At 37.6% G+C, this 26,127-nt stretch overlaps 1 protein-coding gene across 2 annotated transcripts in view; it reads right to left on the reverse strand.

The window, feature by feature from the left end:
- Positions 1 to 14,104, reverse strand: part of SLC27A6 (solute carrier family 27 member 6) — a 38,793-nt gene extending 24,689 nt beyond the window's left edge. The window contains exons 1-4 of one of the 2 annotated variants that reach the window (XM_071802213.1): positions 12,785 to 14,104; positions 4,373 to 4,579; positions 2,779 to 2,937; positions 2,000 to 2,124 (exon numbers count right to left, since the gene is read on the reverse strand). In XM_071802213.1, coding sequence (XP_071658314.1) covers positions 2,000 to 2,124; positions 2,779 to 2,937; positions 4,373 to 4,579; positions 12,785 to 13,298 — 1,005 coding nt within the window. In that variant the 5' untranslated portion in view covers positions 13,299 to 14,104. The remainder of the gene's footprint in view (positions 1 to 1,999; positions 2,125 to 2,778; positions 2,938 to 4,372; positions 4,580 to 12,784) is intronic. The other variant, XM_065860733.2, reaches the window with a different exon arrangement.
- Positions 14,105 to 26,127: the final 12,023 nt, after the last annotated feature.

Below are 26,127 nucleotides of genomic sequence, written 5' to 3' on the forward strand. Positions count from 1 at the left end.
GGAGAGAAGGGCGATAACTTTGGGGAAATCACGTTAGCCTACAATGAAGAAAAATCAAAATGTATAATATAAAACCTAGGCCCTTCATTTGTTTTGTTTTTCTTTATAGTCTTTAACTTGACTTTTTCTTATCCTGTAAACTTTGTGTATTGTATGATAAAGATAAAAGGAAACAAAATCAAACAAAACCAAATCAATAAATAAAAAACACCAAATAGAAAAGAAACAGAGACAGAAAGGGATCATTATTCTGGTTTCACAACACAGCCAGTGGTGGTCACCGGGACATCAGCCACACCCTCTTTAATTGAAGAATATTCTCCTTATGAGGCATGCATAGATAGTACTGTAAGGCCTATGACTCACTGCTACATTACTTAAACATCCCTTTTTTTCAGGAGAAAAAAAAATCCAATGTGTTATGAACACGGACCTTTCCCATTCTTTGGTCAGCAACTTGAGATATTAATACAAATTGTTATTCCACTGGAAAACAAAGCTGATTTGCATTCTCTTTGAATTATTAGAACACTGCTTAAGGTAAAGGTTATTCTAGAAAATAATAAAATTAAGAGTTGGATTAGAAAAGAATTTTCAGATTAATTAATTTGAATTATTGGCTCTGTTTCCTAAGAGATGAGTCATTTCAATAAAATTCAATGAAAAGGAAATAGAAATAAATCACTGATTCTTGGTTGGTTGTTTTTTTTTTTTTATAATCACAAAATGAAATTATCATAGATGCAAAGGAAGAATGTTTAAAAAGATAAGAGTTGCATTGCATCCAACTTCCGTACAATTTCACAAATCTCTTTGTGTTCCAAACATTTTGTTAAATTAAAAGAGGATATAGTTCTTTTTGCTTAATGTTGTACACGTACTTGGAATCTGTTATTTTTTTTTTTAATTTAGCATTAAAAATAAAAGCTATTTCTAATAATAATTGGCTGTTGTAAAGTCATTTATTAAAATGCTGAACCAGGAGAGATAATGTGTGATGTAATTTTTAGGATTTATTATTGAAACAAAATAGGACAACCTACAGCTCATAAATGAATGGAAGTTGCCAACATTAGCAAGATGAATTTTAGTTTTTACTGGACTATGAATGTTCGCTTCGTATTAATTTTGACATAGTTAGCACAAACATTTGAGGATAGAAAGGCAGTTTGGCTTCCTATGCAACAGGTTATATCCATTCTGTCTATTTTATTCTATAGAACTTCAATTTATTCCAACAAATTTCATGCATCATCTCAAGTTCTCACTGTCTTTAATGGGTAAATATAGAAACAGCAAAAACAGCCATATAAGAATTTAATTTAGGTAACCAGAGTCAGCTATACTTGGTAATTACAGCAGGTATCGTACTTGATACCATGTAGAGAGACACCACGGACCGCCAAGGCAAAAAAAGTATTTTCAAGCTGGGGCTAAGGCAGTTTCAGAGAGGAATGTCACTTTTACAAAAGTCACTTTGTTGTCTGGAACAGCTCTCTAATTGGAGCAAAAGGCATTCTGCCTTTGAGCTGCTAACCTAGATCAAAACCATTCCAAACTTAAAAATGTGGTTCAGTTATTCTCAAAACAAGCACATTCCAGAAGCCAAAATAGTGCTCAAACATAACCTACACAACTTGAGATCTCTGATATACTTATGCACCAAGAAACAAAGTTCTGAAAATTCTGAAAATACCTTGAACAGTAACCTTGGTTTTCTAAGATTACATTGTGAAACTCTGTGAAACAATATTTTTTCCCTCAAATGATGCTGAATCAGTTTTTCAGTCCTGAAATCTTTTAACATTTCAACTTCTGATTCACGCCATTTGTTTCTTTTACAGCCTAGAGATCACCCAATATTGGAAGAACCTCATATAAAAAATAACAGAGGGATGGGTTCAGTACAGTTTTCTTTCCCTTTTAACAAAACCACAGTAAGAACAATAAATGTACATATCAGATGGAGATGAACAGCCATCATTTTGGTTTCACTTACCACTGGCTGGTTGCAAAGGTAACGGCAAAGTTCTCCAATATACTGGATGACAGTCACATCGTACTTTTTGCAGTCACTCCAAAACTGACTAGCTGAGAACTTCTTTTTTAACACACAGGTTGCACCTTTGTGGAAACAGCAGAGAAGGAAATTAAGCATTTTCTCTGCATGGCAGTTTTGCTAGCTGTGTTCACTCTTTACACAAAACAGAATGTAAGAGGAACTAAGAGCGGTCTTGTTCACAGAACCATATGGTATTTAAGCTGTTTTATTAGAAGACATGTTCAAACCTGGTAGACAAATAAGGGAGATGAGCCCAGTCTCCTCCTTGGTGAGACAGTACACCAACAGATAAGAGGTTAAAAGCTAGAAGACAGCTTCTTTTTGTTAGTGTTGTAACATCACTCAAAAGCGTTTAACTGAAAATTACCATGCTCAGTCTGTACATATACCAACACACTATACACCCAGACAAAATATTACATATGTCCTTAAATTCCTTTTTACCTAAATATAAAAGAAACTAAAAACATCTGTGACACAAATGTCTATAACTAATTCTTCTCTAGTACCACAAAAATACCTTGCAAGAGATCCTTAGCTATTTACAACAGCCCACATTCCAAAATACAGAAATATAAAGCTATTCCAAAGAGACTATTCATTTGGTTTTAGCAAAGCATCAGTCTTCCTAATAGCAGTGAACTTTAGTGTCTTTCATAAATTTTCATAATCATTAATTTTTTATTAACAACACAATTAAATGAAACGAGCCCTACCCAACTCAATGCATCCACCGATGCCGAGAAGAGATGCTGAACTGTGATAAAGAGGCAGGGTAATATAAATTATGTCTTCTGCAGTAGCACCAAAAGCCCACAGTCCAGCAGCTCCTTTAAGAACCTGCATGTGACTGATGACTGCGGCCTTTGGAAGACCTGTAATGAAAACACAAAACAATGCATAAAGCTTCTCTTAAAAATAATACTTCTTTTATTCCCCCTGTTTAAAGTCTCTAAAATCATAAAAGGATCAATTATTGATTCCTTAACTAAATTTTCAGTGATCTGTTTAGATGCCCATTATTAGACAACTGGCTGTTTAGTGCATTATTGCATGTTTTTTCTGTACACATAAAGATACACAGGCCACTTTGTAACATCATCTGTTATTTATTTAATTTGATACCAAGTCAATTCAAAGAGGTGGAAACACAAATAAACTCCATGGTTAGCACACTATCAAATTACGTAGAGCCAACAAGGGGCCTGTACATACGGACTTCCTCCAACATAAAGAGACACCACACTAGATCTCTTTCAGGCAAGAGTCACTGTGACTGTAATGTAGTTAAGAAAGGTATGAGATCTACAGAAAGTAGATCATGTAGTGGGTGGATGTGTACATCTGCATCCACTTATTTGTAAATTAATGTAATACATACAAGCATTCAAATAATTTTTGAATTCTACATAACTAAAATTTGAGACTTCACACAGATATTCTGAATGCTGTTACTAGAACTAAATCCTCCTACCTGGAGAATTCTATAGTAGTTTTTAGCTAAAACTCCTTACTTTTAACCAGCCAACTCAACTGTATTCAGATTATTAGTATTACAAACATAGCTGACCTCAACACTTGCCTAATTTTTTTTATTCTAGACTGACAGTATTATTTTCTAATTTTTCCTCAGAACCCAAGGCAAATAAATCAAATAATTATTTGTATGAGGGAATGAAGACATAAAACACATCTTAATTTTAAATCTTTTAATGGCTAAAACTGCTGTGAGAATGCCAATCTGCTTATCTCAACAACATCATGCTGCTTTTGATGTCATGAGCACAATCAGTTTTTTTCAAGTCTTAGCTTCTTAGCTGCTGGAGCACTGGTAATAAATTCAGCCATCTGTTTCTAAACTAAAAGGCTAGTAACTTAATCCTATTTTCTTTCTCTACGGTGACCTGCACAGAACACGACTTAAGAAGAAAACCCAAATGTCTACTTGCTTCGTTTTTGAAGTTCTAGATGCAATGTTAGCCCTATTAGCTAGGCAGTGGTGTGTGATCACAAAATAAATGTTTATTACCATTGTAAACCCACCAAAAAAGAAAAATGTTTTATGAATATCTTAGCTTTGAAGTAATAAGAGGTAAAGCTTCTCATAGTAATTGCACAACATGGCAGTAAAAAAAAAATTAAAAGAAGCCCATAAACAACTGAATTTCAATAGTTATTGGCAAGAAACATGCTTATTTTCTACCATGATGCTTTTACGTAAGAAAGGTGATATTCTGCAAAAATGAGAGTTTCAGAATATCAAGTCAATGAAAGCTGAAGGAAAATATAGACTCTTTGGGAGACCTATACCTGTTGTTCCTGAAGTAAATATATATAAAACAGATGACTTGAGGTTGTTGGCAGACTGTCGTTTAACTGGAACAGGGTCTTCAGATGCAGCCTCTATTTTATCTAAAAGGGTATGCACGCTTGGAAAAGTGGAGTCTTTGGTCATTATCCAAACACTGACATCTTCTTCAAGATTAGGAAGAATTTCTTCCAGTGTTCCAAGCAAATCTTAAAAATGAACATAAAATAATGTTACTTACGTTATGTCTTCACAAAACTAGTGAATAAAGTATTTGTCCTCTAAACATTTTGCTTTTTGTAATATAAAGAGGAATGAAAGTAACCACAACAGACATAAATAAATTCAGTAAAATAATGATAAATTAGAATGAAAATTCATTGAAAACAGGACATAATGTGGTAATAATAGTGCTGACCCCACACGGTCTAATTCTCAACTAGCCTTCAGGACAAAATGGCGAGGCTCAATGACTAGCTCCTGCTTCCCACCTCATTTTGAATAACCCTTTGTCACTGTAAAGATCAAAATGAAGTGCAGTTAAGCTTCCACTAAATCCTGAAGAAAGATGTTGAAGATGCAAGGCAAGTGCCCTTAATGGCAACCTCCTCAAGAAGTACTTTTTGCAAAAGCACAGAAGCGAATAATTTAAAAATACACAAAAAACTATATCATGTATGCAGGTACCTGAATTTCATGGAACAGAAATATGATACAGGCCCATGGTTTATTCAGAGACTGCCAGGGAACAATGTGACTATTTATGTAGAGCTTCACGTGCATTAATATACCTCAATGAATCTGATTTTACGTACAGCATACAATTTTATTTTCTTACAATTACATGTTCATTCACTGAAAGCCATTCCTTCTATTGGCTTTCACCTAACTAAAAGCAAAACCTCACTTTTATTAAATAAAAACTGCAGCATAACTAAGATGATTTGGTTGGCTAATCAGGAAAGAAACCATGAGAGAGAGTTCTAGATTAAACAAAAGGAAAAAATACAAATAGAGGCCAACCAAGTAATACATTTGGTAATTACATTTGTATTTCTAAGCATTTTTACCATCTATCATTTTCTCAGAAAACTGCACAGGCATTAAAATACTAATCCAGGAAAATTCTCAAGAATAGGAATAATACTGCTTTCAATAGAACTACACATATACTTAAAGCCTCATTTACACTTAAGTGCTTTGCTGGATCTCAGCCTATGTAATTAATCTTGCAAATATCCCTGTGGGTATAAATTTATGTTATTATCTCAGTTTTTATAGATGAGTAAACAAAGTTGACATGACTCACCAAGAAACTCATAATGAGGCATTGCCACAGCCAGCATTTGAAATCCTGATGTCAACTCCAAGCTTATTTCACAAACATTAAATATGGATACCATTAATAGAACCTCCTTGTATAGATTTTACACCAAAATAATTGAAGATTTTTAATCCTTCAGAAAACTACTTTCCTAATGATAGACTGTTGTATATATTTTAATGAATGACATACTAATCTCTATTACTGTAACAGAGATAGAGCCTACTGTTGCCAACTAAACATGTCTTACAAACCTAAAGCCTACAGAGTACAAGTTCTATATATTTTATGAACGTTTAACAAATAGATCTGATGGAGTGTGACATTCAGTTTTATGTGTTCTAATTTATTTGCACTGCAGAATGGTATCAGGAAAGAATCACCCAAATAATTATGAAAACCTAAAAGACAGCCTCCTGTTTGAATCATTGGACTACAGTCCCCTTCCACCACACATAGCAACAGAACTAAAAAAATGTGAATTTAAAAAAAAATGTTAAGGACAATAGTGTTTACTGCAGGAAACTGAATGTCCTGAGATCAAGGTTCAATGGCATATTAATTCTGGTTTGCTGTCATATTGTAAAATCAGGGTATATTTTTCAAGTATTAAATATGAAAATACAACAGTATTCTTTCTAATGAGAAACACCTATTAATAAACCAAGTGTGACAGACTAACTGTATATTTATTACCTTCAAATACTGACTTTTGTCTTCCTATTATGCATATGTAGAGATACATGGTCTCTTAAATATACTAATGATAGTTTGTGTAGGTATAAGTTAGGCTGAGAACATAGGAAAAGAAACACGGTGGCTGGTGCTCCATTTCTGTTCTGAAAAACAGTAAAATAATATAGCACACTGGCTACAACTACAGTGCCAGCAAAGATGTTAAGGATTGTTAATTGCTAAGAATTTTTATTAATTTCTTGGCTCGTCCAGCTTCCAGTAGACATTTGAATCAGACTCAGCTGTCTATCTTGTGTAGTGTTCTTACCAGATAAAAAATGTGATGTAGAAATATTGAGAAAAAATGCCCAATAAAAGCTGTGCAAAATGACCCTGTGTAACTAAAGTATAATTGTAAACGATATTTCACCTGTTTTTTAACTGAAAACTATCTTCTTGCAAAAGGCCTGGAAAACAAAACAAACATACACAAAAAACAAATCAAACCAACAAACAAAAAAACCCAAAACACAGAAAAACCAACCACACAACAACAACAAAACAACCAAAAAAACCCAACTCCATGACTATCACCCTTTTAAAGTAGTGCAGATACCAAAGGGATTTCCTTATTTTCCATAGATAAAATCATTCCTTCTTGAATTTCCTTGAATTATTTTGCTTTTTACATTTTTGAATGTGACAAAGGTGAAGTTGTATTATTACCAACTTTTAACTTCTCTACAGAAGATATTATTGTTTAGGACTGTAGGACATTAAGAAATTCACAAGTATTACTAATTCTTTAGTATTCAAAAGTTCTAGATAAGATGTGCACCAAGTTCTTTGTGTATTTGAGTAACATGAAGTACAAGTTGTAAAAAATAAGAGGACTTTTTTTCTTTTTCTCTCCTTCCTTCAAAGGAAGAAAGATGGCAACTATTAATTTCAACTCTACAGACACAATCATTTAAGATTCAAGAATGTCATGAGGACACAGCTCCCTTTTAGTAGACTGAAAGATATTTACTGTAAATAATTAAGATCAGTCTTCAGATTAAACATACACACTGTTTATTGTTTCTTTAAACACTCATAAACCTATAGGTATTGTTGTTGCACAAAGGCTTGCCTGTTTTTTTAACTACTATCAGAGTATGAATTGACTATAAAATAGAATTTTTCTTCTGTGCTCAGGAATCTAGTACTTGGAACAATATGTGAGCAGCTTGTAATTATACATTATCTTGAAAGAAATTTCTAGCTAGATAGCAGAGAACAGCAGAAGCAATTTCCTGAATAAGAAAGGATAATTTAAACCAGCTGTATTCAAAGTGCCAGAAACTGAAAATTACTTCTGGAACACACAGGAGCATGGGCCTTTTGAAGATAAGTCTCAGTTGTACTAATATACTTCCAAAAAATAATTCTGATGATAGTCAACTAATGTTCTGTTCCACGAACAAAGAATTTGTGTGCCAGACTTCGTGTAGGGCTAACTGGTCTTACATATCACGTTGTCCAACTGTTAGGAAAAAACAGCCTCTTGGAGGAACTACAGTTTGATTATTTCTAGAGGTATCTGAATATGTATACTTTAACATAGAATCATATAGAAAAGTAATTATAGTAAAGCAATTTTTCTGTTTAAGCTTGTTGTTTCTCTCAAGTATTTGTTTGTTTTTTACACAAGTATATTTAAGTTTTGGTTTATTTGTTTTGGAATAAAAGACTGCTAATCTAAAGTTTGGCAATGTACTCAGCAGTTCTGTGTGCATTGTTTACATAGTTTGTATACAAATATTCACCATTTGCTAACCATTTGGCTTCTACTGGGAAAAAGAAAACCTCTGTAACTGATCAAGATGAACATACTTCTCGACTTCTTCCTTTTTTTCCCCTCTTGCTTTTAAAGCATTTCATTATTCAATAAAAAGTGTGAAACTTTTACATGAAATTCACATGAATACATAATTGTTACATCTTTTGAGAAAGCAGGGAAAATATGTTTTGGTTTTGAACTATTGTCCTAGCCTTCAAGTTGCATAAAAGGTTTTTATGTTATTTTCTGGCAAAGAAACAATGCAGCCTGTTGGCAAGGACATAGCCCTACACTGATGAAAGGAATAAATCAGATTATGAGATCAACTTGTACTGAACAGAAAGTTACTCCGAAGGAAAGCTGTATGAAACTGTTCTTACATTTTGATGTGTACCCTGGTCGATATGTTCAGTAAGCTATAGCAAGTCCAAACTCTTCTCCGCACTGTTTGGCCTCAAAAAATAATTGTTACTTGTACTTGATCCCCCAAGTGGCTCTTTACACTGAGCACTTATTCTCACTAAGCAATAATAACAGAAATTACAAGTCAGTTGTGGCTCATGATCAGTGCTGGTATTTTGAAACATCACTGAAGCCAGTAAAGGTAGTAAAACAAATATCAGCTTGGGAATCACTGTTTTTCACTCCAAGGCCACCTGGGACAGAGGCACAGAGTAAGTAAAAGCAAGTAATCAAAGAGTTATGGTGTCTAACAGAGTGGATGTCTTCTGCAGGTCATCTGTGGTTTCCTTGACCTAAATGTTTAGGTCTAAATAGCTTTTTATTCCAAATAGTTTTTAAAAATGGTTTTGATAAAATACTTGTATATAATACCATGTGATCGTAATTAAGAAATACTAAAAAAGGCTTTGTTTACTCTCTTTATTCCTGCCAGCATAAACCCTGGTTCTGAGTTCAGATGGTGAGGAGTTCAGAAAACACTCTGCAGCAACAGAAAGCACTGCTGTTGCCTCAAGAGTAAATATTCCTGGCCACGAAAATGCTATACATACACAGTTGGGAGATGCAATTCTGTACAGAATCGAAGAATCACAGAGTGGCTGTGGTTGGAAGTGACCTTGGGAGGTCACCCTGGTCCCACAACCCTGCTCAAGCAGCACCACATAGAGCAGGCTGCCCACAAGTGTCCATGTACACTCCCTGAACCATCTTTTCTGTCAAGACTGATGTAAACCCAGCTCATGGAGTTTAGCAATGCAATCCTTTCGTAGTTGAATCCTTGCACCAGAAATCATAATGCTGATCTGGGATGTCCTACTAAGAGCTGAACTCTTTTGAGTGGCAACATACTATATTTGCACTGGAAAATTCCATTTGCACCTTTCTGGTGGGTCACTAGATTGTAAGTGCTGCTTACTAGCTGTTACACAGGTACTGTCCAAAGATAAAATCTAATCCCTTGTTAAAGCAAGACTCCAATGAGCAGAAATATTCCCTAGAAAAGACACAGTGCCTTAAAAGGTGCCTCCATTTTAAGCAGTACCTTATTCCTCTGTTTAACTAGTAGTTTTTAAATGAATAAAGGTAGCATAATCTGGTAACAAAGGTAGTAAGGGCAAATATGTTTTTAACCGGTCAGATTGCTGTTCAGGTAAGTTAATGCTGGCAGTCTGACTGAAAGGCATACAAGTTTTTTTTCTTCTTTACAAATTCCTCATTTACTTATATGTTAGTTAACTGCTGTTTTATTAAAAATGCAGTTTTAAACTCCAACTTCTGAATCTCTTTCAACAAACATCTCCCAGAACGGGCGTGGTGGTAGACACTGCTGCTGGGAATGGAAGTGTGAGAATGTTATACAACAAATGAAAGAAAAACCTAAATGCTCTGGGAACACAGCAGACGAAAGTAGCTAAAGCAAAAACTCTGCCACAATGGTAAGAGGAAATACTGGAAAGGAACACAAAGTCTAAATACTGGCAAATGAGAGAATCTATATTTGCCTTTCAGCCTGTGGTTGGACGAGAAGGAAAAAGCCAAGTTACTAGATTGTGCTCAACGAATTAAAAGAACATGGCTGTCACAGAAAAAAAAATCAGTCATTTAGAGATATCAATTTCATATAAGAAACCAACAAGAGGGAAAAATCTTGACTTTTTATAATAATATCTGTGGCTTCAGAGTAAAACGTTCAATTGCAGAGAGTTCATAGAATATATAAGTCAAAGCCAAATCCCCCAAACTCAGGTACTGTTGGCTGAAGGCCATCCAAAATATTTAAAAGATAGTTTTGTAACTGTTACAAAAAATGGAATTGCTCAGTCAAGCCTATATTTATGGAGGTTAAAAAAAGCTACATATTTTTGAAAATTAGAATTTCCACTATCCAGAAATAATACCATTACATACTAATCTCTGATTTAAAAAAACAATCTTAGTTGCCAAACATGATGCCTGATTATGACAATGACAGATACTGGACCTCCAGTTAATTGTTCTTAGGGTAAAATTTTTTCCAAAAATTAGACTACGTTCAATGTGCGCACAGTCCTCTGAAAAAATGGTGCTACAAGAGCAAAACACACAAGAAAGCTGAACTCACATCTACTGATAAGGAAGAATCCCTTGAAAGACACACTAATGCTGGAGAAAAAGATGTTAAACAGACCTCTGAAAATTATCTGACTGTGTAACCTCGGTGTTAAATACTGCTCTGAAATTTTCATAAACATTAGGGGGAAATTATTATGTACAATAATTACGTAAAATATGTTTTTGTTTCAAGAGTGGTATGAATTAGTCTTCACAGTCACTGAACAATATATGAGACTTCAGTTGTAAAACCTGGACTGCTTTGGAGAGTCTCCTTTTGGAGCCAATATACAAGGACATTAACAGAACTTCAACTTCTTTCACAGATACAGATTAAAAAGGTCCTGAAAAAGAATACTGTGAAGCCTTGCAAGCTCAAGGGACTGACAAACTTAATGCAGAGACTAAAACCGATGAACAAAATAAGATCAATACATAAAAGACCAGCTCAGAGACTACTTTGTATCTCTGTTGTATTATCTGTCTGCACATAGCTCTTCTTTTGTGAGCAGCAGCAGAGTCCTGGAAGAAGTCAGTTTAACATAGTTGTTCTTGCCATTAGTTGCTGCTAACAAATTAAGAGCAGAGAAACATGGACCCTGATCATGCTTTGCAAATACTTTTTTCATTCCTTAGTTTAACTCTTATTTTAATAAAGATTACTCATAGATAAAAGTTTTGATCCAAAGTTGTCCTCCATCAAAGTCAATGAGCAAGAATTTCCTGAACATTAATTCCATTCCTCTATCCATCCATATAATCAAAAGCACATATTCCTGAGTGGGTGTTAAATAAGATGATGATGATGATGATGGTGATGATGATGATGATGATGATGATTATTATTATTGTTGTATGAAGGCAAAATTATAAAATTGTCAGTTCAGAAGCATTGTTATCATGTGTTTTGGGATTATATTTACATTGACTTTTGTTTCATTAGCTTGTTTTAATTATCAGGCATTCTTAAACCAGCATACCATATACAATCAGAATGATAAAATTTATAATTAAAAATATGCAAGGAAAAAATATTAAATACATTTTTGAAAGCATAAATTTTGCAGCAGCAGAGAACATGGGGAAGAAAATCCACATTTAGGTGTCATGGATGCAAAACCCCACAACCTGTGTAATCAGAATAAGACAAGAGCTTCTGAAATAGAAATAAGGCAGAGTAGACTTGAAATAATAGCAAGGCAGAACAAGATTAATATATTTTGAAATATCCTCCTCCACCCAAATGTCAAGGTTGTGTGATCTTTTACCATTGAAGGTTCACTTGCACTTGATCATAAATGCTGAGCCTAGTTTAGGTTTTGGATCTGTCTTCAGTTTATACATCTCTATAAATGAAGCCCAATTAGAATATATAATGCACAGTATGCCTACATCAAGATTTTGAATTATTTTGGAATACTTAATAAAAACGCAATACTTTGTAAACTTGCACAATTATCTCCATTTCAAATGCAGCAACTTCTTCTATAATCAAACACCAACAGTAAGGTGGTTATTACAAAACAAACTCCTATGTGCTACACCTGTAAAAACAACCTCTTGAATTTTAGTTCCTGGAAGACTACCATACTTTTGCAAATAGTTGGGCAACAGAGGCTGTACAGTCTGATCACTAGAAAGACAGGGAGATAGCACAGAAGAAAGTACCGACTTAAATAAGATTAAAATGGACTATTTAAAAATGAATGGGAAATTATTCTTAATAGATCATTTTAATCTTTTCTGAGACACATTAAGCAACTACTGAAGTGATTAAATGTTTGGAACAGGCTGTACTTAGATGTACTTTCCTGCATTGTACACTTTTCAATAAAAGGTTAAATGGATGTCTCCAAAGCATGGATAGACTTGATTTTTCCTGAGAGGCTTAAGCTTTATCATCTCTTGAACCTCTTTAGTCCTAGATTTCTTTCATTCTGTGAACAGCTGAAAATCAGGCTTTCAATAACGGAGTTAGACATACACCTGGGAGATGTGACATTAAAAGTTTTGGATGTATGAATCCGGCATATACGTTACCTGCTCCCACAACCAGCATCTTGGGCTCACAGCTACTGATACAGTGCAGGAGAGATCTGGAGCGAACATTGAAGTTGAGGAAAGCGACCACACAGCCCAGCTTGGCCAGTCCGAACCACACATGGATGAAGTCTGGCTCGTTGCCCATCAGCAAGGCCACTGTGTCACCCTTCTTCAGAGCCCCATGGTGCAGGAAGACCTGCGCTATCCTGTTACTCCTCCTGTCCACATCCTGGTAGGTGTGCACCTTCCCCTCGTAGATGAGGAACGGCTTGTGGGGCTGCTTCTCTGCCAGCTTCACAAACTTGTCCAGGATGGTGACAATCTTCCCTTGCAGCCGGTACATTTCCACTTTCAGCCCATACATCAATACTTTCAGCAGGTATCTGAGGTCAGCCCAGAAGTAGGGGAAGAGGAGTTTCTGAATGAGGTGCAAGGAGACAATCCCGGCGGCAGCGCCCGGTACCCAGGAGGGCGGCATTACGAGTGGATAAAGGTCGTCCCAGCCGCTCATATCACCGCAGCCAGGCAGCTTGACACACGGAGTCGGAACGCAGGGAGCAGCCCGGCAGGGTGCGGAGCCTGAGGAGAAGACAGGTGAGGGCTGATGCTTTTTCCGCCGTCTCCTGCTCCAGAGAGGTCCACCGCCCTGGAAAGCCCGCACTAGACCCCGCTCAGGCAGAGCAGGGGGAGCCGAGCAACAGGCCGAGCGCGCACCTCAGCTCCGCCACGGCCGCTGCCCGGAGCCGCCCGTGCGCCTCAGGGTCCCCCGCCTGCAGCGGGCCCTGCACCTGCGGGACGGCACGCCCCGGCGGGCGAGGCGAGGGCAGGCAGGGCCGGAGCTCCGGACCTCACCGCGCACGGTTGCGGCGTGAGCTCCCCGCCCCCGGGACTCACGGACGGCACCGAGCTGCTGGCGGGGCGGCGCGGCTGCTCCCTGAGCCTGTTGCATAAGGCGCGATCCGCTTCCTCACCCCCGCCCCCGGCCGCGGTAGCCCGGGACTTTGGATCCTGTCTAAGGCGGTGGCCGAGCGCAGGAAGTCTGGCCCCGGCATGGCCCCCACCACGGCGAGCGGCGGCACAGCGAGGGCCGGGGACCCGGTCCCTGGGAGGGCGGCGGGGGCGCACCGGGAGGGCAGATGCCCTCGGGCTGTGCCCTCGCTACCTGCAGCAATTCGGCCCCGGGATGTCAGTTACCGGCGCTGGTCCCTGGGGCTCAGCTCCGTGCAGAGGCGTCGAGCGGGGCTCAGCCTCCAGCCCCTGTCACCAGACGGACTCAGGCCAGTCTGCTGCCCACGCTCACACACCACCGGCGCCTCTGGAGCACTTTCAGGCTCAGGAGACCAGCATTGCAATAAGCCCAGCTACAGGAAATAACTTCAGGAGTGGTTCAGCCCTCCTGGAGGCTGGCGGCTGGGTCGAGGCCACGGGTCAGTGTACCATGCAAATGTGTCTTCTTTGTGCTGAAGGGATGCTGCTGGAAAGCAGCAGTCACACCAGGGGAGGGTGGTGATCCTGCTGCTGCTGAGGTCTGTCACCCCAAGCACTTCAACACACTGATGGCTCCCTGCCATCTAAAGGCATCCACTGCTGTCATGGTGTTCATGTGTTTTAGTGTGGCTGAGTGTGGAATTATGTGGGCCATGAGAAGCTGAGGTCATTTTGTGAGTGGCACATTTTCTGCCTTTGTGTTGGCCACAAACAATTTGAACTCGTAACTCCAGTGCATCATGACAAAAAATCAGAAGCTACTTACTTCTTTTAAAACTGCAGCCTATAGTAAATACATTCTTTTTACAGCATGTAAATGTGCTTTGAAACAACTATGAATTCTCCTCTTCCTCTCCTTCTCCTCTTTCTCCCCTCCCTCCCCTCCCCTCTCTTCCCTTCCCCTCTATACTATCTGTACTACACAGCTTTTCTTCCTAGGACAGAGGCAGTTTGCATATGGCAATTTAGAATGTTTAATTATTGCAAATACATGTGAGAGTTTTGCTTTAAACATTTCATAAATTAAGCAAATGACCTAAATTTATCCAGAGTCCTCCTTATAAAACTTAAGCTTACTTTGAACCATGGCATATTTCCTGCAAAGCTTGCTTTGTGTAACTTTGTTTTATTTCTTGGCTAACCAAGGTCACCTCAGCAAGAAAGTCCTGTCCTCTCTTTTGCCCGAGCCTTCCTCTTTTTGTCTAAGGATCTCCTTAGCCACTTTTTAGCATTGTGACAAAAGCAAAAAAATTACTATCAGTGAAGTGTGAATGGAAATGTTTATGGGTGAGGAAGCAACAGCTGCAAAAGACCTGAAAGGGTGATCCATACTGATAATGAAGAACAGATTTTCCAGGTAATCAAATTCAGGATTGTATTGGTTCTGGCAAACCCAGGCAGCTTGCCTTCTGATTAAACCACAACACGTTAAGGGGCAAACCTGCCCTCTCACAGAGGAGGATGACAACAAGGTTGCAGCAGATCACATATGCTATTGATTTCCTGTTACCCAATAGGTGGTAGGAAAACAAGGAACTACTAAAGAACTCAAGACGTAATTCAGATGCTACAAATAGATTCCTTAAATTGTCTTGTCATTACAAGAAGACTTTTTCCTCCACAATAAATGTGACACAGATTTCTGTTCAAAAAATTCAAAAATTTGTAAATTACTCTAAATCAAAGTGTACACTGCCTTCCTCAGTGTCTGAAAAAATGATTGCAAACACATAACAGAAACAATGGGTCATTGATTTCTTAGGGTTTTGGGCATATGTTCCACATAATGCAGTCAGAGAGAAAAGACTTGGTTCACAGAGCTTTGGTGGGTCGATTTTGTACCAATCCTCCACTAATCTTCACAGGAAAATTTCGGTTTACTCTGTTTTGGTTTGTCTGGTTGGTTAGTTGGCTGGGGTTTTTGTTTCTTTTGGTTTGTTTGTTTGTTTGTTTGTGTTTTCCCCAACCTTGAAACTCAGGTACACAAGGAATAATGTAAATCTATTTCTGGCCATTTGACCAAAGCTCAGCTTCATGCTCATTTTGTCATGTTATTTGAGAAGCTTTTTAGCTCTTGCTTTAGAACCCTGGGAATCATATGAACTGTCTTTCCTGTGGTCTCCTGCGCATTGACAATTGAATGAGAGGATCAGGGAAAAAGATGGGCTGAGGCAGCAACAAACCCATTGAGAAGTGGCAGGTAACAGCCTCTTATGCTGCTTTTCAGTCCTAAGAATGCTGCTCACTACTTGGAACATCTCTTCTTTAGGTCGTTGCAAAGTCGAACTATGCTAAATCATGCATGGTCTTTTCCAGCTCCAACTGGAGAGACAATCATTTTACCTCAAAACTCTATGGTTTTGACTAATTTTTATAATAAAATTTTTAATCTGTGCTAACTCATTTGGCTTTGCTCCAAAGGAATGGAGTAGAACAGACACTTGAAGAGTTGAGCTGTCTTCTCAGCTGGCTCTAGTACTGTTAGCATCTGGTTTGCCACTAGGACCAAGGCTTGATTAGATTAAGAATATACAGACAGCTTTGTTGTATGAGAGCTGTCTGGACATCCATTGGAAGCTACTATAATTCAAGCAAATTAAATAGTGCAAAACTAGGTGACAAATAGATTTCATAGCTCTTTAAAAGTGATAGTAGCAGTAGGCTATTGATATGGTAGTGTTCCTTACTTGTAAGATCTGCATATGTTGTATACCATATAGGTGTACATCTACAGGAAGACAAAAATATTTAGTTTTTCTGCTGGGGAGCATCACTTCTTCCAGAAGGACATTTTGTGAGGAGATAGAATTTCAGCTTGCTTTTCTTAGGTGAAAATAACTTAACGGGCCTATGTTCCTTTTTTTTTTTTTTTTTCTTCTTCCTAAATTATAAGTAAATCAAATGCTACAGTAACTTATGCTTAAAGTAATGCAAAGAAACACCCTATTGTACAGTTATTTGGTTGGCCACAGTTTGGCGTGGTTAACTACTGCATAAATGTGCATAAATAATGAACAAGGAGAAAGACTGTGAGCTTTAAGGAAGAGATACACTTACATGTTGGTTTGAAAGAAGATAGAGAGCAGTTGAAAGATACTCTTGTTTGCAGGAAAGCAGAAAGAAGGTTACAGAAAGAAAGAAAAAGAGGAGGCGTTCTGCCGCATGGTGCAGTGATGACAAGAAATGAGAACAAAAATACTTGAAGAGTCAGATCTATGAAAAGCTCTGGGAATACTGAAGAGACTGAAAGGAAAAGCAAAAAGTGATAGGTAATTGGCAGAGCACGAAAGGAAGATAAATGCAGAATGGCTTTTAAATGTACTATTCTGTGAGCTGAAAATCAGACAGGCAAGTGAGCAGGAAATTGCTTTTGCTAAGATTACTAATGATTAGTACATCACCAAAGACATTAGTCATAAGAACAAAGAAGAAGAATTTTGTGCTCTAGATGTTGTCAGTGCTGCTAGTCCCAAATAACAGAACAAGACCTACTCTAAAGACTGATACTCTGAAATACTTAATTTCAAAGGAAAATTGTGGGTTTGTAATCTCTGAATTGTCCCTGTTCCTATCAAGGATGCACAGAAATTGTGTAAATCCTCTGTACTCGTTATACAAGTTTCTTTGTAAAGCTAACATTACTTTGCTTCTTGTCATCCTCCACAAGGGAGGAAGGCAATTTCTGTAGTGTATGAGCTGTTTTTCAGTATTTTTCTCGTTCGTTATGAAGATGGATAAGCCGAGCCAAGAAATTTCAGTAGGCAAAATGAAAGAGTCACAGAATTCAGGTGAATTGGATTTGATCTCTGTCTGTGCCATAATTCCTGTGTAATACTGGGTTAATCACTTGTCTTGCCCGAACTGGGTGATTTAGTCACGCTGTGTACTTAGCCTTAGGCATTAAGACCCTCTTGATTTGGTGCTTACTCAAACAGCTATAGATTAAGACATGGGGAACCATACTTTGTATGCTGTGCTAAGTGGAATGGTGAAAAATTAAACCCTTAAAAGTTATCAGACATGATTGACTAACTTTTCTAAGTTGGATTCAGCTCATAGGTGTCTGTGAGTTAGATGGGTGTCTACATGTGAGCATTGGTTATAGTGTGATCTTGGACCAAAAAAGACTGAATATGATTAAGGGAATTTAGAGTCACTTGTCTGACCAAATGGTGATGTGTAATTTGGGATGAGCTAAATTACTTGCTTGACTATGCTGGCAAGGTCTCAACTGTAACAGCAGTATAAGAATGTGGCTTATACACAGACATTGTGTGTGCCTTGGGCCTGAATCAGTTGCCCATAATTAGATATCTAGTGGTATTCTAGGTTCCTTGGGCATAAAAACTGACCTTTAGCTGCTTATGCAGAAGGTGCTGACTTCAGAGTTGTGGTTGCCACTCTCGTGCACCCCAAGTGGCACTTACATGCCTCAGCTGAAGTAGCTGGTCTAGCCCTTAAAGTTAGGAGAGCTAAATTCACCTTTACTGTTTTTACTCTCTGCAGTTTCAATTTTTTATCCAATGGAGATATATGCACATTTATTACTATTTTTGAAGTGAATAGCATAGGATTTGAAAGGCTTACAAAGAAATCAATTACTTTATTTCATATTTACTAGTTAATATCAATAATGAAGAAAAAGGTTTCTGCATAGAATCATATAATCACAGAATGTCCTGAGTTGGAAGGGACTCACAAGGATCATCGAGTCCAACTCCTGTCCCTGCATATGACAACCCCACAGTTCACGCCATGTGTCTGAGGGTGTTGTCCAGGCTCTTCTTGAACACTGTCAGGCTTGGGGCCGTGACACCTCCCTGGGAGCCTGTTCCAGTGCTCCATCACCCTCTGGGTGAAGAACCTTTTCCTAATGTCCAACCTAAGCCTCTCCTGGCACATCTTCCTGACATTCTCTGGGGTTCTGTCATTGGTCACCAGAGAGAAGAGATCAGCACCTGCCCCTCCTCCTCCCCTTGTGAGGAAGCTGTAGCCGCCATGAGGTCTCCCCTCAGTCTCCTCCAAGCTGAACAAACCAAGAGACATCAGCTGTTCTTCATATGGCTTCCCCTCTAAACTCTTCACCAACCTTGTATCCCTCTTCTGGACACTCTCCAGTAGCTTTATGTCCTTTTCATCCTGTGGCACCCAGAACTGCACACAGTGCTCCAGCTGAGGCCGCACCAGTGCAGAGCAGAGTAGGACAATCACCTCCCTCGCCCGGCTGGCAATGCTGTGCTGGATGCACCCCAGGACACGATGGCCCTCCTGGCTGCCAGGGCACTGTTGGCTCATGTTCATAACACATACTTGCAGGTGGTACATTCATATTGTGAATAAACCTTAGTTAAGACTACACCAAAGGTTAACTCTATAAACTTATATTTTAAAAGTAGTGATATTTAAGTAAATAAAAGTCCCAAAATATAGCAAGATATTTATCCGTTAATCGACTTCTTGTTACATGCCATGAGTTGGAATCTGTTTTGCTCTTGACGTTATGTAGAACTCATAAATTCTTACCACAGGCAAAGCCCTGAGCCCTGAATTATTTAGTATGCTGTAATTATTCTGCTCAATTTCCCTTCAAAAGAAAACATTTTGATGCCTGGGAGTATGGTATAACCCAATAATGAAATATAGAGGAATTTAATTGTCTTCTGTTGGAAATTGGAAGAAAAAAATTGTTTTGAAATATGTGATTAGATAAAACTGAAACATTTCCTTGTAATATCTCATTGTAGCAAGAAAGTATACACAAATTACTGAAATGCCTTTGTAATGTAGAAAACATGTAGTTTAAATGTTTTCATTTTGACACATTATGTCTTTGTATATCCAGGTTACACAACATAATGCTGCATGTATATTTGCTTTAACTCTGAACATGGCTAATATGCCTAAGGTGATTAGCTCATACTGTTTTAGACGCATAACCATCAACAAAGTGAAATACTTCATTTTTCCAGTGAACGTAGTACCATAAATTTTGAACTGCCAGCAATGTATATCTATTTTTTATTTAAGTGATTTTAAAGTAGTGACTTTTCTTCTGGAATAGAAGTTTTGAATTTTAGAGTAGAAAAAAGTAAAATAGAAATTCCTAGAATAAAAGAGTGAATGTTTATGACTTAAAAATAGGCAGCTAGCTTTTCAGATTGTCAGAGAATGCTCTAGTGAGGAAAAGGAAGAGCACAGCTTCACAGTCTGAAGATTATCTTGCAGATTGAATTCTTTATTTGAATCTTTTTCTATATTTAAAAAAATTAGCAAGACATAATCTGGAAAATCTATATAAAAATAAATGTGCCTTGGAAATACAGTTCTCAACTCTTCACAACTCGCCGTTCAACTACATCCCTGTTAATGTAAAATATCTAAATAATAGTGTCTATTAATTTCCACAGTTTATGTATACAACTTATGTCTAGCAAAGCCTAAAATCTTAAATCTAAAACAGAGCAAGTAATAGGCAAACCAGGAATGCATGGCTGAGTGACCAGCCCATTAATCATAGCACTGAAACAGCCACACAAAAGTAACCCTTGACTAATAATGTCACATGAGGATTCAGGGAAAGAATGGTGTCATACTGGAGTTATTGCAGGCACATGAGGAGATAACTAAAGGTATTGTGGTGGCAGGAACAGGATATTATGGAAGTTTATGGTAACTGGAAAGCATCTAGGACTCAAATGCATGGCAAATTAAAAAAAATGTTTTTATAGTATTTTGTAATGCTTCTTCTGTAGTTTTGTGAAGACATTAATTTAAAATACATGATGTGAAATGTCTTGTTTCAATTCATTCATTATAGCATGTCAACACTACAGATTTGTGTCAACCTATCAAGGATGTAGAGAAATATCATTTCTGGTAGATGTTATTTTATTAACAGAAAGCTTTACTGTTAATGTAGTAGACCATTAATAAAGAAAAAAAAAAGGAAAAAAAAAAAAGCACCCAACTTTATTGTTATCTGTTAAGTGCTTTGGATAAGCTCTACGGCTAAATCTGTATATTTGCCTGTATTCATTAAACTGCGTTCATACTAGAAGCCATTTGCCTATATATTATGCCAATGTATTAGTACTCAGCGATATTTAGCCATAAACTCCAGAGAAGTAAATAGAAATATTGTGATTTTCTCACTCCATGAACAACGTTGTTGTCTGCTGCTGGAGTAAGCTCACAACAATAAGTTTTTTGGATCCCACAAAGATGGAGTTGAGGTTCAGTCTCACTGACATCCAGAAGTGATTTGAATTAAGAACCAATAGCAATCTGCAAATATAAACCAAATTTTTTATTTATTTTTTAAAAGATTATTTAGTTGCCAGTTTATGTATTTGAGATGAAATATAATAATGATGTGGAAGAGTTTCACATATTACTCTGACAGACTCAAGCTAATATTTTTTATCTAACTCCTTACACAGCTCCTGCCTTGCTAGTCAAGTATAGGAAGTACAGGAAATGTCAAAGGGACTCTTGCCTTCCTTGACTCTTGGGGATAGCTGATCATTTCTAGAGAAACATCAAAAGCACCTGTTAAATAAGAGTCAGATGAAGATTTGAATCTGAATATAAATCTTTAGAAAGGATATTCCGATGTGGTTTCAAGTGTGAGGTATGCAAGAAGACTAAAGCATGGGGAAACCAAGACAGGATGTGAACGGAATGGGTATGGAAACAAACATCTTCTTAGTATGAAGTGACATCATGTTCACATCCTTTAAATAAGTATTTTATTGACTGCTAATTTAATTTGACATAAGTTATAGGTTATTTGAAAGTACCTAACATGTAGGCATTCCATGCCTTAATTTTTGTTATTCTTCTTGTTGTTCTAGTCTACTAATGGAGAACATAGTATCCAAATTCCTTTTTAAGACATGTCAAATAAGAAAAATATCCTTCTGTGTAATCTTATCTTGGCTTGGAATAGGGTAACATAGGAGTCTAGCAGAAAGTCTTCCAGTAATTGCCAGGGAAATCTTCTGGCATATTGGTCTATGTCAAAACAATACAGGGCACATCTGAGGCATGAAGATCATGAGCAAAACTGCTGCAATGAGTAAATGTGACAAGCTGGCTCTAAGAGATGATGTCTGAACTAGATGTCTGGCATTTCCATTCGGTTTGCTTCTGCTTTGTGTGTATGTGCCAGGCAGACCGAAGTTAATTAAAAAAAAAAATAAAAAATCTGGTCAGGGTGTTTTGAATAGCTACCATCTCAAAGTATTCAGTCTTTTTATTATCCTGTTGAATTTTGAGGTGAAAGGGCTTCTGGAGTCATCCTTCAAAGGATTAGAACAGGGTGTTTGCCTTCTGTGCCTTCAGGCATGCCTAAGATAGTTTTCAACTTGCCTCTGTGTTCTGAGCTTTCAAGTTTCCATCACAGAGTTAAACAGTATGCCAGAAAACATCTGTCCCTTATTTGTGCTTTCGTTATTTTGTACTTTGATTGCATTAGAAATTTTACTTGATGACTCTGAAGATAATATTGTCAATGTTAGCTGATACGACAGTTCATTACTGTGGCCTCTTCTTGCTAGCATCACTTCTCTGTACTTGTACTCCTATCTCTGAATCTGTCCCTATGTTTTAAAAAATAGTGTCTTCGGTATGGAACACCACTTTCAGAAATACTTGGTCATCTGGTACAGTAATTGCTTCAAATTTAATAGCAAAAACACTTGCTGATTTTCTTAGTTTTCTCCTCACATACTCCTTTTCTGTTGTGTGGAAATGAAGAGGGGAAACCATTCTCTTGAAAGCCCAAGAACTAACTTACAATAGACGAGGGAGAAAAGAATTGTAGATGCTTAAGAGTTACAGGTACTTGTACTTCTCTGCACGTTTGGACCATTTTTTCTGAATCCTGAAACCACAGTCATTTTGTGGTGTAAGAGACTCATTCCTCAAGCATCTTCTACCTGGATTCTGGTAAATGCGATTGTAAAGCAAATTGTTCTTGTATTAAGTCTCCTGAATTGAGTTGGTGTGTTTTTTTACAGCTAATAAGTTTCTGGCACACATGAATTTCAGTCTTGCTTAAAGCAATGTTTGACATGCTTTCTGTATTCACTTTATTTTTTCCTGGTATTCTCCTTTACCCTTTTACAAGGCAGCTTTCTCTGAGAGATGACTGAAAACTCCCACTTCATGTTGCACTTCATGCAACAACAGGGCTACTCAACAAGCTAGGGGACAAAACATGGTCAGGATGCCCACAACACAGGCAGTAGTGCCCTTCCTGACTGGAGGGTAGTCCTGCTGCACCAGAACACACCAGGTCTGGAGAACTTCAAAACAGGAGCTGTCAGCAGTTCCAGACAGGGCACAGAGATCAGTCAGGTCCAGGGTCCATCCACTGAGTCCAGACAGGAGATGAGACCAGAGGGAGGACTAGAGACAAGGGTACAGCAAGGTCCATCCTCCAGAGAGGACAATGTTGTTAAGGTAGGCATGGCTGCCCAGGCCTGAGCTCATATAGAGCTCTTGCGGCCTAGTGATGGAGGGGATGAGATTGAAGGTGACTGTTAGTCGGGACCATTAATGCTAATAGTGACACTTGCCCATGCAGGTGATGCCTGGGGCTTGATTCTCACATATCTAAGAAACTGCAATGCCCTCTGACTCCAGCTGAAGCCTCATGTCTTTAGCAGGTTTCTGAAAAATATGTCTGAAAGAAAAAATAATTTGTCTTCGTTCAGGTAACTTGTCATATCAAATATAGATGAGATCTGTCATATTCAACCATCTTGATTGATAAACATCATAAAGTTAATGAGGAACAAATAAAGTGACTCAATCAGGTATTTTGATGTGATTAACTTTGCATTTATTTAATCTAGTCAGTACTATTAACACTTGTACAGAAAAAATTTTTTGTATGTGTCATTTTGTGGTGTTTCAAAGCTGTAAGCCATGAACATTTCAGACAAATTGGCCATTTTCTTAGTTTCTAACTGCCTGGGGTGTGTCTATGTTATTAAGTGGTTATCTTAAAAATGAGGAGATAAATATGTAGCTACCTTCAAATGATAGCATAGTAATAAAAGGAAAAAAAAAGAAAAAAAAAGTTATAACAACAAGGCAAGTATAGACACTCACAAAAAAACCAGCATTATGTGAGCAAATAACTATACTTTTGTTTCTGAAAAGGATTTTCTTGCCAAAAAAATTCAGCTGGGTGGAGTTTAATAACTTTTTTATATCTACATGAATGATCTTGTTGCAAAATGTAACTATCATGCCAGGGTGCTGAAAAAATGATTTTCAAGGATGTGTCTGTGTGCAGCGGCCAATTTTTTTTTAAAAGGACTTACTGTAATGAACATTAGTAACCTATATTGTACACTAGTCTATTGACTATTTAATGAGTGGCCTGTTGGTTAATCACAGCTTCATAGTCCTGTCTCAACAGTGCTAACAGTCCCCTTACAGCATGAGTGTTAGTGGTCAGTGAAGTACTAATGCATGCTGCGCTAATCCCTTTTTGTATTTTCTCAGCTGGTATACTGTCTGCTCAGGTGCCACTGTGTTGACTGCACTGAGTCTTGCTTTAACATGAGGTAGTCAGCTCCACTTATGACTGAAAACAAAAGGAATTCTGAAATCTTTCAAAAGTTCAGCTGACCATGCAAAGATATACAAAGGTGACCAGCCAACATGATCTGACTGGAGTAATTTGTGGTTAGTGTGTCTTCCTGTGTTTCTGTCTGTCTTTACACCATGATAGCTGAAAAATAACAGCTTGAGGAAATGACCTTAAGAGTTGCTTTTGCAGTTGCTACAGAATGCCAAGGCACAAAAGTTTGTGCCTGATTTGCCTGTGGAATAAGCAAAACAGAGAACTGCCTAGCTGGAGGAATAAAAAATACAGACTGGAGAAAAGTTTAATGTTTGTAATAGCAGTGACTGCAGCAGCCTACCCTGTTTCCCCAAAAACAAGACCTACCCCAAAAATAAGCCTTAGCATGATTTTTCAGGGTTTTTGAGGATGTTCAAAATATAAGCCCTACTCCAAAAATAAGCCCTAGTTACAGTTCATTAAAAAAAAGTCAATTTAAATAGTGTCCAGGCAGCTGTGCATGTAAAAAAGTAACAAGTTTTGGAGCAAAAATTAATGTAAGACCCTGTCTTATTTTTGGGGAAGCAGGGTACCTAGACAGCACAGGCTCAGGTGTGGCATTTCTCTCATGCACGCTCTTCAAGTAGCTTAGTCAAGGTCTCTCACCCCAGTAAAACAGCAAGGGTTATGGTTTGTTTGGCTTAGACTTCTTCTGAAAATGGGGGCAAGAAAGAATAAAGACAGACATGGAGGAAGGGGCAGAAGGAAGTAAAGATAGGATAATAACATGCTGCACCTTATCCTGTCCCCTTCCTGTCACCTGCCCATCACACTACATTGCCTTCCAAAGGTTGGTTATATGATGCTCTTTGCATCATCAGAGATCGAAAAAGCACAGTGGTGGTAAGGAGAAAAGCAAAATGTCACAGTTACCTGTTATAAGAACCAATAGTTACTCTGACTTTTAGTACTGATTATTTGTTTTTCTGAAGTTAAAGTTCAGAATACTTTACTGTGCCTATATATTTCAGAAATACAACCTATGTTCGTATCAGTTTTTTTTTCTGAGGGATTTTAGAGCCTTATTACTCATTTGGGGCTTTTGTCTTGGGAAGTGCTAAAGGGACAAACTGGAACTTACTAAAAATTCTTTTCTGAATGGGTGCTCACTGTACTTATGATTTGATTAGTCCTTACCTATTTGTGTTTATTTAATTAAAAAAAAATACTTAATTTGCATGGTTTGCAAATGACATATTCAGAAATTACTGGTTAGTGAACTATTTTGAGAAAGGCTGCCATAGCTGATTTTGAGTAAAAATTAAAGAATCATCACCTTGCAGTTTCAAAAACAGATCAGAAAAATTATATGAAAGGTATTGCTAAATATAATCTAGGTAAAAGAACAAGCATTTAATAGACTTTTTTATTAAGGGTTCCGCAATCAAGAATTCTGTTACTTTTAAATGGTCAGTGAAGTACTAATGCATGCTGCTGCAGGCATTCTGTTACTTTTTTCAACACAGAACATGGCAATTTTTTGAAGTGTTGTCAGTCAAAATTGCTAAATACTGCTACTGTATGTATAGAAAACCCATCTGACAGAGCTGGCAGAAAATAATTAATATAATGACCTATTGCTACACAATACCTTTTTCTATTACTCCTCTCAATAAGCAGACTCCAAATGTTCATTTGCTGTCTGTAACGTTCAGAAGCACGATATCCAACGTATCATCTCTTTCGGTTCTCTCACAAACCCTGCTGTAGGGCT

Source organism: Patagioenas fasciata, chromosome Z, assembly GCF_037038585.1.
Source record: "Patagioenas fasciata isolate bPatFas1 chromosome Z, bPatFas1.hap1, whole genome shotgun sequence".
In the NCBI taxonomy this organism is placed as follows: domain Eukaryota; kingdom Metazoa; phylum Chordata; class Aves; order Columbiformes; family Columbidae; genus Patagioenas; species Patagioenas fasciata.